We start from the raw sequence: 16,404 nt of genomic DNA, 5'->3' as shown, positions 1-16,404 counted from the left end.
TTTCTTGGTTATTGGCACACTAACCTTTGCCAAACAACCCCAAGTCCGTAAGTAAGAAAGGGTAAGCCTCTTTTTCTCCCATTCCTCAAATGGTGTTACCTCTTTATTCTTTGTAGGAACACAGTTTAGGACATGACATGTAGTCAATATTGCCTCACCCCACCATTCCTTAGAAAGACCACCTGTATCTAACATGGCGTTAACCAAATCAGTTAGAGTGTAGTTCTTTCTTTCGGCAACCCCATTTGATTGAGGTGAATAGGGAGGTGTCCTTGTCGGTGTTTTAGACCGGCAACCCGCCTAGGGGTACCCTAGGTGGTCTTTTATGCGGTAAGGGTCGTCGAGAATCAAGGAATCAATGGTGACGCAAGGAACACGATTTAGCCAGGTTCGGGCCGCTAGATCGCGTAATACCCTACGTCCTGTGTGTTGGTTTGTATTGCGGTATGTTTAGATGATGAGGATCGTGTTTTGAGGGGGTCCCTGCCCGGCCTTATATACTCGGGAGGGCAGGGTTACAAGTCAGAGTTCTAGTCGGGTACTATTACAGAGTTCTACTCAGTATCGGCCCGATATGGTGCAGGGGTTGGGCCAGGTGCAGACCATGTGGAGCGATTCCTTTGGGTAGCCATCTGATTGTCAAAAAAAACTAATTAGTACAAAAAATTAGAACTGATCAGCAAAGTATCACTAACTAATAATGATCTGATTCAGTCACAATATACAGTGAGAGAAATAAGAATGTCATAATTCTGGCAAAACCTACCTCAATGTGAATCCCCAGTGAAACCAGCAGTACATTGCTTTGAATCTGGGAGTTGCATTATAAAGACATTGGAAGTTATTTGCTCAGTTTGTATTTATTTATCAGCAATTAATAAGATAGGGACTGCTCCCACGCAAACTGAATTTCCCATCTAGTAACTCTAACTGTTTCACTTCAGCTCCATTCTTCAGATTCAAATTAGGTAGTCTAATGTTCAGATAAGCAATTAGAAAACTCAGAATGATACAAACCTAAATAAACTGAATGTAAGGCTAGCTCCCAAACAGTGGGCTGATTTCTTTCCCGCGCAGGATGGGCTAAAAGCCCAAAACAAATAGCGAGCAAAACATTTCGGTCCGCACGACGGGCCGCCGCACCGCGCTCTAGCCCAATCCCCCTAACGCAACGCAACAAGCCCAGCGCCCCTGTGGCCCTGCCTGTGGCCCTGTTTGTATCCGCTTATAAGCGGCTTATGGGCGAAAATAAGTGAAAATCCCACCCAAACGCCTCGCTTATTTTTCGCTTAGCACACAAGCGGCTTAGCCCAGAATCCACAAAACAACTGGATCTCTGATTTTCTGGTAAGCAGCTCGGGAGACGCTTATCTCGTAAGCGAACTCCCTTTCCCCCGATACCCTCTGCCGGCCGCCGCCTCCCGCGCTCCGCCGGCACCTCCCTCCACGGCCGCCGCCTCCCGCGCTCCGCCGGCGCCTTCCACCTCCCGCCACGGCCGCCGCCTCCTGCCCTCCGCCGGCGCCGCCGCCGCTTCCTTCCCCCCTACCCTCAGGTAAGCACGCCTCCAGGCGATCGCCGCCGCTCCTCCCGCAGCCGCCGCCACTCCAGATCCCGCCGCCGCCACTCGCCCAGATCCCGGCGCCGCCCCTGCCAGGCCCCCGCCGCGGGCCACCCCGCCACCGGACGCCCCTGCCGCAGGAAGCCCCCGCCGCCCCGTCGCAGGAAGCCCCCGCCGCCCCCGCCTAGGCGCCGCCTCCGCCGCTCCCGCCTGGGCGCCGCCTCCGCTGCTCGACGCCCCTGCCCCCTGGATCCGGGCCCGCCGGCGCCGCCCCTGGGGTGGCCGGCCTGCCTCCCTACCTCCGCCCCTGCCAGGCCCCCGCCGCGGGCCGCCCCCGCCGCGGGACGCCTGGGCGCCGCCCCCGCCGCAGGACGCCCCCGCCGCCCCCACCTGGGCGCCGCCTTCGCCGCTCCCGCCTGGATGCCGACCCGCCGCCGGAGGCCCCTGCTGGAGCTACACCTGCCTTTTTCTTTTGGAGACGTAAATAAATTCCATAAGATATTAGATAAATAAACAGTATGCTTTTCAGTTTACATTCTGTTTTATAAAGGAAAGAAGTCAGAAGTAGTACTAGCTCATAACTCTACCCAGATATTATGAACCAGATTACTATTCGGTTCAAACAACCACGTCAGTTTTTCCCCAATCTATAATGATACTGATCAATGCATATAGATACTCATAGGTTGTATAAGAGAAATGATACTGATCAATCCATACTAGACCGATCTATCGTATGAATTTCATATTATTGTAATGTAATTTCTATTTAACAAACTCCAAAGGCATTAGAATATTGTCTTCTCCTCAGATTCACAATAAAAATGAGCTATTATCAGCCTTAGGGGCATTCAGGTCAATTTACCAACCAGGACAGACAATCGACACAAAATAATCAGGATTGCCAAACACCCTGCTTATTCAGACAGCAGATTCTCCAGGCAGCAGGCTTATCAGATAAGCTTGCTTGCCAGATAAGCGAGTTCCAGAAAAGCGACTCCAAACAGGGCCTGTCTGTCACCCGACGACGCACGCGCACACCACCGCGCAGGCGCTTGTTCAAGGGCGGCGGTGTCTGTAACAGCCCGTAGCCGCCGGTGAGATCAACTCCGGGACGTGAGCAGATCACAGGAACATAGAAGGACCTCGGGTAACTTGAAGAGGAAGATGAACTTCCTTTTTCCTCTCTATTTCTGAATTTCTTTTCTTCTCCTCTTCACGATATGCTTTGCTTTTCTTTTGTAGTATTGACCTTGGCTATTGGGCTGGACTAAAGTAAATGGGCTTGACAGTCTTGGGCTTCTTTTGGTCCACATCTGGGTCATGACTGTGTCTCTCCCTCTCCCCTCCCAAAACCCCACACGCCGCCCGCACGCCTCGAGCCCTCCACCCGCCGCGCCCACCCCGCCCGCTCGCCGCGTCCTTGTCCCCTCCCTTGCTGCCGCCGCCGCGTCGGCTCGATTCCACGGCGGCCGAGCAAACGAGCCCCTGCGCGCAGGGAGCGGCCGCGCGCCCCGGGCCCGGGCGGTTGTCCTGCTCCCCTCCGCGCGGCGTCGGCTCGATTCCGCGGCGGCCGAGCAAACGAGCCCCTGCGCGCAGGCAGCGGCCGCGCGCCCCGGCCCGGGCGGTTGTCCTGCTCCCCTCTGCTCGGCGCGGTGAGGTTGGCTCCCCCTCCGCTCTTTCTCGTCTTCCCCTTTCTGGGACGACCGTCGATGGCTAATGGTAGCGTAGTGTTTGTCAGAGTGGTTCTTGGTGGCGCCAGGGTAAAATTAGGAGTGTACAGAGCTTGACCGCCGGTCAATTTGGAAATTTCGAGGCCGAATAGAGCCATGATTGGCGTTGCTATCCAATTCCCTACTTCTTTTTCTGTTTATTTTGATTGGTTTCCATTCGTTGTGGTAAGCAGTAAGCTCTGATGATACAGTGTGTGTGTGTGTGGGTGGGGGGGGGGGGGGGGGGGGGGGGGGGCGGCGGAAATGTTTGCAGGGTTGTTGTATGCTTGTGCTATATCTGCAGGGAACAAAAGGGATAAGCTGTTTATTCTTTCCCCCGGTAGGGAGGCAGCAACCCCATGCTCTTACTGAAACAGCACATGTAGAAATGAAGTAGTTGCTGCAAGTCTTGAACCTGTAATTTCTTTGCCTAGGGAGTAGTCGGGCGGGTTTGGACCCGAAACCCGCAGGTTTTGGACCCGATGGGGTGGGGGCGGGTCTATTTTCCCCCTGCGGGTTTGCGGGTTCATGGACCTGAAATGGAGCGGGGGCAGGGCGGGTTTTGAATTTCCCCCCAGGTGACCCACGGGACCCTGAAGTGTACATTTCAGCCCAACCACTAGGTATAGCTCAGCCCAACAAGAACCCTAATTATATAATCTCCAATTCCACGGTTCCAACCACACCCACCGTCACTCAGTCTTCGTCAGTGCGCCGCGAGCGCCGTTCGCGCCCCCCGCCCGCCGCCCGCCCTCGCCCCCTCGCCGTGAGCGCTGCCGACCACCTGATCCCCTCGCCCGAGAGTGCCCCGCCGCCCACGCCCCTCGCCCCCGAGGCCTCGAGCGCCGCCGGCCACCCGCGAGCGCCCCCCCAGTCTCTTGGTGGTTCACTGTTGCTTGGGTTTCGGGGGGCCGTCTGGTTTTGGGCACCCGCGTGTTTCGGGGGTGGGTGCACGTTGTCACCCGAAATGAGGTTTGCGTTCGGGGCGGGTTTTATTCTCGGGTTTCGGGGGGTGGCTCCGCGGAAGCTCCACCCGACCCTGACCCACCCTGTTGCCATCCCTACTTTGCATAGATATTAACTGACCATTGCTGTTTCTTCCATTGGGAACAGTACATAGCAGGGGTCTAAGAGTGAACAAAGAGGCAAAACAAGAGCAAGACAATATGCCAAAGAAGGGGACCAAATCCAAGAAGCAGGTGGACGATGTGCTGGATCAGCAAGAAAATAAGCTTCCGGATCACCTTGAGCTCCAGCGCACCCGTGTGGTGTGCAATGCAGATGCCCCTATCCATGTATACTTAATATACTACCCTCCTATCATGTCTTTGCATTTATTGCTTATGATCACCTGTATGCCTGCTTGATAGATTCACTGATTTTTCGCATGAATCAAGTGTTCTGGTAGGTTTATCTTGCATAGGGACCTAATTTCACATAGATGCACAGATGTTTTGATGTTATGTGTCTAATTGGCTACTCCCTATCCCAAATTATAGGTCGTTTTGGCTTTTGTAGATTCATAGATTTTCTATGAATCGAAAAAAGCCAAAACAACCTATAATTTGAAATGAAGCGAGTACTTCACTGATATGGAAAAGAAGTGGTTTTCTTTTTGACCGTCAAGTTTGTGTGCTTCTGATAAAGGCTTGAATATATTAGCTAATCATTTTGCTTATCTATTTATACTTGTTTTTAAAAAATGCTATTTAATTGGCTGAAATGTTTGCCTGTCATGCTATTAATGAAAATATTCCATTTAGTTTATAGTGATTATTGCATTCAAGACTGTCCAATTGTTGCAATTTGCTGCTCTGGTTACATGTTAGTTTTTTTCTTCGTTTTGTTATTTTTATTTTTCATGCCAAAAAGGTCTATTTATTTAATTGCATTCGATTCTATCATCTTCCTCATACATTATATTCTTATGTTTTCTCTTATATGTTTTACAGACTCAAGGTTACCAATACTCGGGTGCTTTTACTGTGATGGGAGTTGATAATAGTGTGTCAGTGGAGAAGTTTTGCAAGAACTTCAAAGTTGATATAAAACGTCTAACTGAAGATGATATGGAGTTTGATATGATTGGTGTTGATGCATCAATAGCTAATGCTTTCCGGAGAATCCTCATCTCAGAGGTATTTGCATGTTTTCATGTGTACCATGAGATAACGAAAAACTGTTTTCTCTATTTTAGTACTTCATATATTGGAGTTTCGGAACAATTAAATTCTGATTTTATACTTCATCTGGATTAATAGGTTCCGACTATGGCAATTGAGAAAATCTTCATGGCTGACAACACCTCAGTTATAGCAGATGAAGTTCTTTCACATAGACTAGGACTTATTCCACTTGATGCAGATCCAAGGCTTTTTGATTATATCTCAGGTAGGTAACTTCAATTGCTTGGGCTTCACCTTCATACATTTACCGTAAAAGCCATCTTATCATTCCTTCCTCGTTTCACAGAAAATGATGTCCCAAATGAAAGGAACACTATTGTTTATAAACTGCATGTTTCATGTCCAAAAAAGGGTTCTCCACGAATTACAGGTATGCTTATTTTCCTGCAGTTCCTGCTGAGTACAGATTTGTGCCATCTTTCAAAATGAAATCCCCACCGTACCTTATTGGAAGAATACCTCATTGTTATTTGCAGTTATGCTCGTGTGTATTTATGTGACATCTAACCGGATATGTTTTTGTAAATGTACTAAATGACAAGTTAAACTAGTTACCTTGTTAATGTGTTTTACTGACCTCAAGTTGTCATCTTATGCACTTAGTCATTAAAGAAATTATTGTGAAAAGTATAAAAAAATATATCTGTGGAAATTGAAACATTTGATCTTTTTCCTTGTGTTTCTCTAATCTTGTCAGCATAAACCAGATTTCCTGTGGAAAGATGTTTGAGATTTTCTGGTTTTGTAACTTTGTAAGCGTTAACTGTTTGGTTGTTTGTGCAGTAAAATCTGGTGAACTAGAGTGGTTGCCAGAAGGTAGCCAATTAAGCATGGCTTCTCCTGGGCAGTCTGGGGACAAACCGAAGACTTTCACTTCCTTCAGTCAAAGCCAAAAGGATATATTACAAAAGCCTCTCGGTGTGAAGTTTAAAGATATAACTATTGCCAGGCTTGGGCCAGGACAGGTCTGTGTAACTTGTTTCACTGGTACCATTATGATTTGAATGGCTGCTACATCTTCTGCCCTTCTTGATTCAGTGTTTGGATTAATATGCTTTGTTGAGTGATTGAGTCCACATGGTAAAAAGGAACTTTATCCATTGGAAATTACAGAGTAAGAATGTATGTAGCCAGTATCTTTTCCTTAATATCATAGGATAAACTGTGTTGATGATTTGAAATTCATGGAGTGTGCGCATTTAAGATTTAAACTTTTGTCTTAAAGTGTTGTGCTCATTTCCAGTGGGGTCATTGTACTTTATGTTTTTATCTGTTCTTTTATAGGCTATTGAGCTCGAGGCACATGCTGTTAAGGGAGTTGGGAAAGTTCATGCCAAATGGTCTCCAGTTGCTACGGCCTGGTACAGAATGCTCCCTGAGGTAAAATTGTTTCACTATGCCATTTCCAACAAGATGGTGAATAAATGTATCGATCTTGTCTCCTAATGCTATATTATGTTATCAAATAGGTTGAAATTCTTAAACAAATTGAAGATGTCAATGCTGAGGAGCTAGTGAAGAAGTGCCCAGTTAATGTTTTTGACATTGAAGACCTGGGTGATGGTAATTTCTCTTTCCCTTTCTGTTTTAAGAGGCCGAACTTGAGGTAGCAATGCATCTTACATTTATCCAAGCTGTTTTATGATCGATCTGCTGTTTACATTAACCCCTTGAAATTTTGTGTGCACAGGTAGAAAGAGGGCAGTTGTTGCAAAGCCAAGGGCTTGCACGCTCTGTAGAGAATGTGTTATGGGACCATCTGGAGATAAAATCCAACTAAGGCGTGTTAGAGACCATTTCATATGTAAGTAGTCGAGAACTTGATCATCTTCCCTAAGTAAAAATGTGTTGATGATCACTGCACCTTCATAGTTGGATAATTGTATCGCTGAAGTTCTTTCCGGTAAGATAGCCCCTGTACTTCCGCTGCAATGTTCTAATTCACGGTGTTGGCTGTTCTTTTTTCCTATCTAGTTACCATTGAGTCCACTGGAGCTCTGCCCCCGGAGGTGCTATTCACAGAAGCCGTGAAGATTTTGGAAGAGAAGTGCGAGAAGGTCATATCTGAGCTATCCTGAGAGGCCGACACTTGCGACAATGGAGTAAACCAGCCTAGTCCTGCCATGTCTGGTATTTTGCAGGAGACTAGTGTGAGATCAAACATTTTTGTGGTGGTGGTTTGGCTCAAGAAATGGGAGCTGAATCAGTACTATCTGTGATACGGAATCCTGTAACACTCTAGCGTAATGTTAAGGCTAAACTGTGGCCGGTGAATCAACTGGCAACATACACTTGTGAACATCGACTGAAATGGCCGTTGCATCTCAGGCAAAAATCACGTTCAAACAGGTATCCAATTCAGAGTTTCACACGGTCACGCTGCACCAACTTGCATCCTAATCGGGTCTCCAAAACGGACCTGTGTGCAAAAAGACAGCAACAGAAGATCAATTGGGCCAAAAGGTTAGCAAAGCCTACAAATGGAAAACAGCAGGCCCAGCGAAAGATAACATAAACATACTGTCGTGCCCGAGAAAGTAGTCCACGGCACTCAGCAAAATTTGACAGACCGGCAATCAAAAATTAGCCGAACGCCCGAACTCAGAGCTAAGAACTACAAATGGATGCATAGGTCTCGTGGTTATGTTACCTCATATTTATGTGATGTGATCTATACATTCAATTCTATTGCTCTTGTTTACTTTGCTTCTTTATGTACATTCTCCCAGGAGTTTTATTCGGTGCCCTAATTTGTTTAGACTCCAAATCCATTCCCTGTGAATATGAATATACGATAAATCATATAATACTGGGTCTTGGGGAAAAGCTACAATGCCATACACTCGGTTTTAGGACTGTAGGCATAGGAGGCACAAGATCCTGCCGCCTCGATCTTTGTTTGTGTCAATGCCAATGGTTGTATACGGGTTGATAGGCTCTTTTTTTTTTATATATGCATCACCGCTTCACTGGCGCGCCTTTCATATGGCATTGACTGCACAGTGGCCCTAGGTCATCTCCCACTTCTACCCTAGCTCATATTGTACATGAAGTGAAGATGAAAACATAAGAGGGGTGTTATGTATATGCAGACTTATTCCACATGAGGGCTATGCTGTAGGTAGATTTTGGAAATGGTGGTTTACAACTTCAGCACCACTAGAACATCCAAGTCACCCATGAGGAAGAGAGAATATAATGCACCGTTTGTTTTTTTTCTTTTGAGTGAACACTTGCTTCTTTCCGATATAGAAACAGACTGAGCGATCTCTTTCCTATACATTTATATTCTTTTACACCTCTCGTATTTAACTAGTATTTTAATTTTTTATTCCATCAAATTATTATTTGAATTGGAACTTTGTACTCTAAATGCATTTAAGGCGCAACAAACTTATTCATTCAGACTTACCTTTTTCGCAGGCACTTGACTTCGTTTTGAATTATGGTAGCGGTGTGTTATAAAAAAGTAGGTATATGAGGTATTTTGGCACAATCATTTGTGGAAGGATAGTGGGTGGGTAATTTATCAACAAGGGATAATTTTTTGTGACTAATATGGCAAATTCTATGCCTTGAGTTCGTAGAGCCTGTTCGTTTGAGCTTCCTAATAGCTTTTCAACATGAAAAGCCAGAACCTCAAATAAATAATGAACTTCTTTGAAAGGTTCCAAAAAGCTGGAAGCCAGAAAAACTGAGTTTATATAGAAAGTTGAAAAGCTAAGTTTTATGAGCTTTTTAGCTTTCTGAGCTCAGAAAGCTAAACACATCTTCTAAAAATCTAGTGTTGGCTTTTCAGAAACAAAGTTGGCAACAACGGTTCAAAAAATCCCTAAAAGCTGCAACTTAAATAAACAAGCCCCTAATACCTTTTTAATAAGGGGACGCCAATATCCCTACTGATTAATTATTTACTACCCAAAAACTACAAAAAAATAAATGAAATCGTAAATAAAGTATTAGAATACTATATATATGGCAGAACAAAAAGGTAGACTCTACTTTGTTTCTTGTAGTTTGTGTAGACTCCACCCAAGACTTAAATTATAAATTATGCACCATTACAAAAGATCAATATCTAGTGTTATTGATTCAAAATGTTATGTACTACGGTTATTTGGAACTATATATTTCTGCATTTTTAATTATTTGACCGGTTTATTTTATGCACAAATTCATATATTTACGTGAAGCTCAATGCTGGCGTCTTTATTTGATTGATTTGATTCAAGCCACAGAGGCACATACCATGAATGACAATCGGTTAGTACCGTAGCGGCGCAGAATAAATCTTGCTATTAGGCATGGTAAAACAAAGAGATTAGATTCAAACTTTCCATCCATTGCTACCTCAACATCTTACTATCCCATCGCTTTTGGGTATGAGTTATAAACATTTGTGAATGCCAAAGCCATGGAAATTATTCAAGTTAGCTGGGTGTGTGACTGAAGTAGTGGCGAAGGTGAAGAGATGGCATACGAAGAGAGATCAAGCTGGGAAAATGTGATGGTTTTGCAGAGAAGAGGGGAGAGGCATGCATACTTGCAAAACATCTGAGCATGAGAGGCAATAACAATAATGGCTGGAAAGCAAATGAATATAATAATAGCCAGCCAAAGGTTATGCCGGGATGGCAATGTAAGTGGTGGGTGGGAGAGACAATCACAGATTCAGTACATTGTACAAATGAAACCTGCAAAACACGTGTGAGAAGATGACTGGCTCCATTTAATTGCGAGTTAGGGCCTGTTTGGTTCCTCTTGCTAAACTTTAGTTGCTAAAAGTTGCTAAACTTTAGTTGCTAAACCTTAGCAAAAGCTGTTTGGATACTCTTACTAAAAGGCATTTAATGAGCTGTAAAAAGACCTATCTACCCTTATTAAAGGTGTGCAGGGGGGGAGACAAGCAATAAATGAGGGGTATAGGTTGTCCAGCCCACCTTTTAGCAAGTTTTAGCAACCAAAAACTTGCTAAAGTGCTAAACTTTAGCAACTCAACTTTAGCAAGTTTTAGCAAGGGTGTTTGGTAGTTTAGCAGCTAAAAGGTGCTAAACTTTAGCAGCTAAAGTTTAGCAGGGTGGAACCAAACACCTCCTTAGTAAACAGCAGGTTTGAGAATTCAATAGCGCATAATTTTTGTTTAGAGCTGCTCGGGTATACACAGCGACCGGTTCGAGAATTGAATAGCGCATAATTTTTCTTTACAACTGCTCGGGTAGACCCTTTTAAAATATTAACATGTATCTTGAACCAAGCATGGTAATTAAGTAATTGCTATTAATTCAATTAATCTTGGGTTCGCCAGGGCTAGCTAAACCTGCCATTGCCTAATTAACCCAGCCCATGTCCATGTGAATTACTGCACATGAAATCGAGAGTTCCTTCGTCATGGCGGATTCGCCATGGCTGCTCCCTCAGTTCAGTTCGTGGCGGTGCATTTCTCGCGGCGAGGAACGAGCATCTCGATACAATCGGGCATCTGAATTCTCCGTCTGGTCAACAGGCGCTCACTTCTTGGACTTTGGGCTGGATACAGAGGACAGGTGGCATCTCAATCTTCCTTCGCTATAAGGAAAATAAAGGCAATGGATAGCATTCGTGTGTCTTTGGACGCCAAGCAGCACGTGAAGAGCTTGAAGATGGGAGGTAGCGTAGATGATAGCGAGTCCTCTTCTTCAGAGAGTGTAACCAGAACCTGATAGCCGGTGATCAGAAACTTGCTGAAACCTTCCATTTCTAGCTAGTTGATTCCAACGTATATCGGTATATGTAGGACGTATAGGCAGGGCTGCTACGACAGGGCTGCGCGGACCTGCATTGCAATTCTCGGACAATGCAAAGCTACCCTAGCTGCAGCAACTACTATGATCCAGGTAGAGAGTGGATGGGAGAGGCATGCTATATTGAAGCAACATACTATGCGGTCTCTTTTTATTTGTATTTGTGGGCATTGCAATAAGACTAGAATGTGATGGTTGGTCGAGGCTACGTGAATCCTAAACAGGAAACAATATATTTTTATCGTAACTTACTAGTATTTTTAGGAACAACAATCCAGAATGCCTATAAAAATGATAGGTTCCGGGCCGGGATGCGGCAAAATACAGAGTAGAGATTTCTCTACAATAAAAAAAAATACTTAGTAGTTGGATCTATTTTTTTTCACATACGTCCCCGTTTGAGAATTCAATAGCGCATAACTGTTCTTTTTGTAAACATTCTTTGACAGGTTCCTTTACATGATTTTATTATATATGTATCAAGCAGGCAGGGGTCCTCAAAGCAAGAACATAATAGCATAACATGTAAATTCCGCACATAATTAAGCTAGGTGTTCATGTATAATTTATGTGATGCTAAAGTATTATTTTTATGTGATGCTAAAGCATTCTTTGTCATAATTTAGGAAATGTACCTGCCTCCACAACACGCAAGAAAAATTGGGCCCGAATGGGAGCAACCCCATACACCTTTCCATCAGTTTGTCTAACCAATTTTGCTTTTTTTTTCTTGCAAATTTTTTGTGAATTTCACATGATCCATTAACAGACTCTTACCTAGCTTGTGTTTGCATGCAGAATCAATTCTCGTCGTCCAACTATATATCCTTGACTAGGATAGCTAATTACATCTTGCAACAGGTTAATTATGTCTTATTTGGCACGGTTCTAATACCATTTTCTGCTCCAACTCCAAACTATAGCTGGAGTTAGCTCCACGTGGAGTTGGAGCTGAATGGATGAGTGTGTTTAGCTAGAAGGGTACCCCAGCTCCAAAAAAGAGGATTTTCAAGGTAGATTATATTGCCCACAACTCATGACCACATCTATCATCCTCACTATCTCCAATTTTGTTTGCTTTTCTTTTTTTTACGTCGTCTTCTTCCTTGGGAGAGAGCCCCACAGCTAGGGCATGCAATGTGGCGCGTGGGACGTGGCGGGGTACGACAGTGCCGTGCGGCCGGGCCGGCAGCATGCACGGGATGGGGCCACGGCAGTCGGGCCTGCGGCGGCGTGGGATGGGGCCGCGGCCAAAATGAGCTGGGGCTCCAAAAACTCTATGAAGTTGGGCTGCTCCAAAAAATGGTGAAGTTGGGGTGTTTGGCTGGCTCCACTCAACTCTAACGTGGAGTTTGGAGTTGGAGCCATGCCAAATAGGACCTTAATACATATATTAGGTATTGTTGGGTCATCGCACAACTTGCCCCGTCTAATAGAAGTTGCTTTTTTTCTCTAATTGATTGTATAATCTGTACAAGTTGGTGCAGAAAAAAAAAGACTAGAACTACTTAGGTTAAAGTTTGTTGAACCACTGCATCCCTATAACCTCGCAATAATCCAGCCCACAACCTCGCAATAATCCAGCCCACCACCAATCCTTTATCCCTTCATTCCAATTGATCCCCAATTTATGAATTCTTTCACACGCGATGCGAGCAGCTAGTGGTTTCTGTGGCGCGAGGCACTTCTAGTGGTGTACCATATTGCCCAGTACCACGCATGGACACGCGGCGAGCTTGCAACACGAACGGCTAGTGCAGGGTGTGGCATGCCAGTACTAGGGCCAGAGGTTAGCGGGCACATACAACCAGCAGGTGGCCAGGTGCCAATTAAGCTGGAGGTAGAGAGCGTGCCAAAAGGCTCCTCTTAGAAGTCTCACACACTATACCACAACACCAAAAGTAAACATCGGATGACAGTCGCTAAAAGTCTGTTAGCACCTATAAATTGTCGGTCGTTAAAGATGGTTCGCGGGCAGTCATTCGATACTACCGATGGAGTATCAGTCGGTACAATGTATTTGCATTACCTTTGAAACGTTGGTTGGTATAAAGAGTACGAGGGGGCGAACTATCAGTCGGAAAAGTGCAGTGGGCCTTGGCAAGGAAAGAAACCTATTTGCGTGAAAAGATTTCATAACCCACGAAGTCATGATCCTATGTTCCCATGTTCACCTGAATCCTAAAATTCCACCCGCCGCACGCCGTCAAAATTCCTCTCAATTCTAGCCGTGCACCCGCTCCTACGCCTTTGCTCCACCAAAACGCCTCCACGTCCTCTACCCCATACGTCTATACCCCGCGATGGCAACGAGCAGGCCATCAGTGGCTGTCTTTCGACCTAACCACGAGCACCACTGCCTCCGGTGCTCCACCCCATCCCAACCTACATACATAGTCAGTGATCTGGGGTTGTGGTAAGACACCCATGTTTGGAACGGCGAAATCCATACCTATCCACTGTGAAATGACGTGAGAGCTTGGTCATGGGAGATGGCATAAATGATAGCAACCTTTCCTCATCTACTTTCATCCGAGGATGCAACCAGAATCTTCGGGGATACCACTAGCCCTGTTAATTGGATTGTAACCTCACCAATCCATTCTCACCAGGAAATAAATATAACCCACTCCAATTCAAACCTCCACCATTAAACACCATACCACCCCAAACTTTCCAACACATAAGTTATATAAACTGCTGGTCACGTATGGTTACAACCCAATAAGAACACATATGATAGCTACTAAGTAGCCAAACAAGTTCTATTCAGTAACTTTCTCTTAATAAGAACTGCATAGGGGAACCCAGGTTGCCCATAATTGAACTCAGATTGCCCATAACTGATAAGATCGGGAACTTTTCAGCATGTGCCTTCCACCAAGCCAAAATGTCAAAGTTTTCATTGTCTTCCACACAATCTTCTTCAAAGTATATGGCAAATTCAGACTTTGGTGCACGAGTCTTTCTCCGACTTGACTTGAAGTTTGCAAATTCTGATCCCAAATGCCGTTTTGCAAGCATCGGTGAGCCTACAGAACTGCTTCCCTCACTTGAATATGTAATAGAGTATGCACTAACTCTCCTCAAGCGTTGTTCATACTCCAGGAAGTATTTTTTCATTCAACTTACAACAACATTAACACTTGAATGAATCTGATCTGTATTGCTACAAATCTTCTGGTAGAAGAACTCTGTATATTCTGCTTTCCCCCTTGGATCTAACATTGTTGCAATAACAATTCCAAGGTTGACATCATAATCCTTTTTGTTGCAATAACAATTCCAAAGTTGACATCATAATCCTTTTTATTTTTGCAAGCAATAGGCTGGTTTGACTCATCAAAATATCTACCCCAGTGCTTTTCAAACTTGATCCTCATGGCTGCAGCCAGGTCTTGTAGTGCCACACTTGTCTGCCAAGAAGGGTTATTCAAGGCATCCCGAATTGAAACAATCAAAGGCGAGAACATGTATAAAGTTAGTTTCCTATCAGCTGATATCACTTTTGTAGCCTTTTCAAAAGTTTTAAGAAACTTACATATTGAATCAGCTATGCTCCATTCTTGTTCATTTGGAGAAATTTCTTTATGTTGATTTGCATAGCTATTCAGGATAGTCTTGTACTTGATTGCTTCTCTAGCCATCTTGAAGGTGGAATTCCAACAGTTTGGTATGTCAAGAGCAATACCACGTTTTGTTGGAAGACCATTCACCACTGCAATTTTATTAAAAGTTTGAATTCGTGAGGGCGAAGAGACAATATGCTTCAAGAACTTCTGAATCTTCTTTATCCCCTCATGAATAATTTTTATCCCATCTTGAACTCAAATATTCAGGATATGCTCACAGCATCTCAGATGTAAATGTGCACCCTCAAACATCAATTCATACTTGTGAGTATCTACCAACATGCAGTGTTGTTTTTACTAGCATTGTCCACTGTTAAAGTAAACACCTTGTTTCGTATGTCCTATCCTGTCAAGTAGCTCACAAGTGTTTCTTTGATAGCAAACCCTGAGTGTGGATATTTGACCTCTTTGAAACTTCTTCGATAGTATCATACCACCTTCCAGTGATCAGGAACTTGCTGACACCTTTCATTCCTAACTAGTTAATTCCTACAAATGTAGTAGGCAGGACTGCGGATTTGTGGTGCAGTGCCGACCGACAATGTAAACTAGCCTAGGCGCAGCATATATATCAACTATACTATATGGTCACAAAAGCGGATGGGAGTGGAGCGGCACAAGCTATTGAAGCACCAGACTACGCGATCCCTTTTTATTTGTAATTTGTGGCCATTGCAGCCCACACGACTTGAATGGGATAGTTGGTCGAGGCCACGTGAATCCTTATTGCGCATGTTAAATAAAGAGAACACAATTTATTTCATCGTAGATAACTCGTACCAGTGCCTTAGGAACAATGATCCACGACGCAACAAAATATAGAATAGAGATTATTTCTCTGCAACGAAGCAATACTTAGTTGGATATGATACACCTATTTTCTTCACATACATTGTATTCGATGGGGTAAAGGAAGTAGGATATGTGCAACACATATAAAGCAAAACTGAATCAGCAGAGCTCAATCTAATCAGCATGTCAATGTGATAGTCCATGTTTTAGTAACACGATGCTTGTTTCCACTAACATGTCACTGGAATTCTTAACATTTCACATGCCTTGAGAAATTTTAGTACCGAGTGATAAGACCAACTTACCGGTTGAAGCCCTATTAGTACCGGGTCGTTCACCTGGTACTAAGGGCCTTTAGTCTGAATTCGCGGTACCGGTTGTGAAACCTTCCTTCTCCATTATTAGTGAATTAATTAACATGTTCATTAATAATGCAGAAGTATGAGAAGTGACTAAGAAGTGGTGACGAAAACTACAGTTTTGCTAGAACGGAACAATGTGAATTAATGATGCAGCAAGAATCCAGTGGAGCACAACCACCTTAGAGATTGGAACTTTGGAAGCTTTTGCTGATACCTCTCATTCCTACATTTGTGTATATGTATACATATGTACATTATTTGTTAATGCACGCATGCAATGTGCCAATGCAACAATCGGAATTCTTGTGATAATAGGCTAAGAGATGGGGTCAAGCAGGTCACTGAATTGAAGTAGCAAATGGAAATAAAGTTACAAAAGTA

General features: G+C 44.4%; 1 protein-coding gene across 2 annotated transcripts; it reads left to right on the top strand.

Moving 5' to 3' along the window:
- Positions 1-2,944: 2,944 nt before the first annotated feature.
- LOC117842295 (uncharacterized) lies at positions 2,945-7,756 on the top strand. 2 transcript variants are annotated; one of them, XM_034722686.2, is made up of 10 exons: positions 2,945-3,214; positions 4,385-4,566; positions 5,224-5,409; positions 5,533-5,662; positions 5,744-5,827; positions 6,241-6,422; positions 6,742-6,837; positions 6,927-7,020; positions 7,148-7,261; positions 7,432-7,756. In XM_034722686.2, exons 2-10 carry the CDS (start codon positions 4,438-4,440, stop codon positions 7,533-7,535), a joined length of 1,119 nt encoding a protein of 372 aa, XP_034578577.1. In that variant the 5' UTR covers positions 2,945-3,214; positions 4,385-4,437; the 3' UTR covers positions 7,536-7,756. The 2 variants fall into 2 exon arrangements, with proteins under 2 accessions (XP_034578577.1, XP_034578576.1); XM_034722685.2 differs by having other exon boundaries at positions 2,945-3,219.
- The last annotated feature ends 8,648 nt before the right edge of the window (positions 7,757-16,404 follow it).

Source organism: Setaria viridis, chromosome 2 (assembly GCF_005286985.2).
Source record: "Setaria viridis chromosome 2, Setaria_viridis_v4.0, whole genome shotgun sequence".
NCBI lineage: Eukaryota > Viridiplantae > Streptophyta > Magnoliopsida > Poales > Poaceae > Setaria > Setaria viridis.
This window is presented reverse-complemented; position numbering and strand designations above follow the sequence as displayed.

Coding starts and splice junctions, on each gene's coding strand:
- LOC117842295 (XM_034722686.2), top strand. CDS start 4,438: ATGCCAAAGAAGGGGACCAAATCCAAGAAGCAGGTGGACGATGTGCTG. Junction 5,663..5,743: donor GCTTTTTGATTATATCTCAG/GTAGGTAACTTC, acceptor CTCGTTTCACAG/AAAATGATGTCCCAAATGAA. Junction 6,838..6,926: donor GGTACAGAATGCTCCCTGAG/GTAAAATTGTTT, acceptor GTTATCAAATAG/GTTGAAATTCTTAAACAAAT.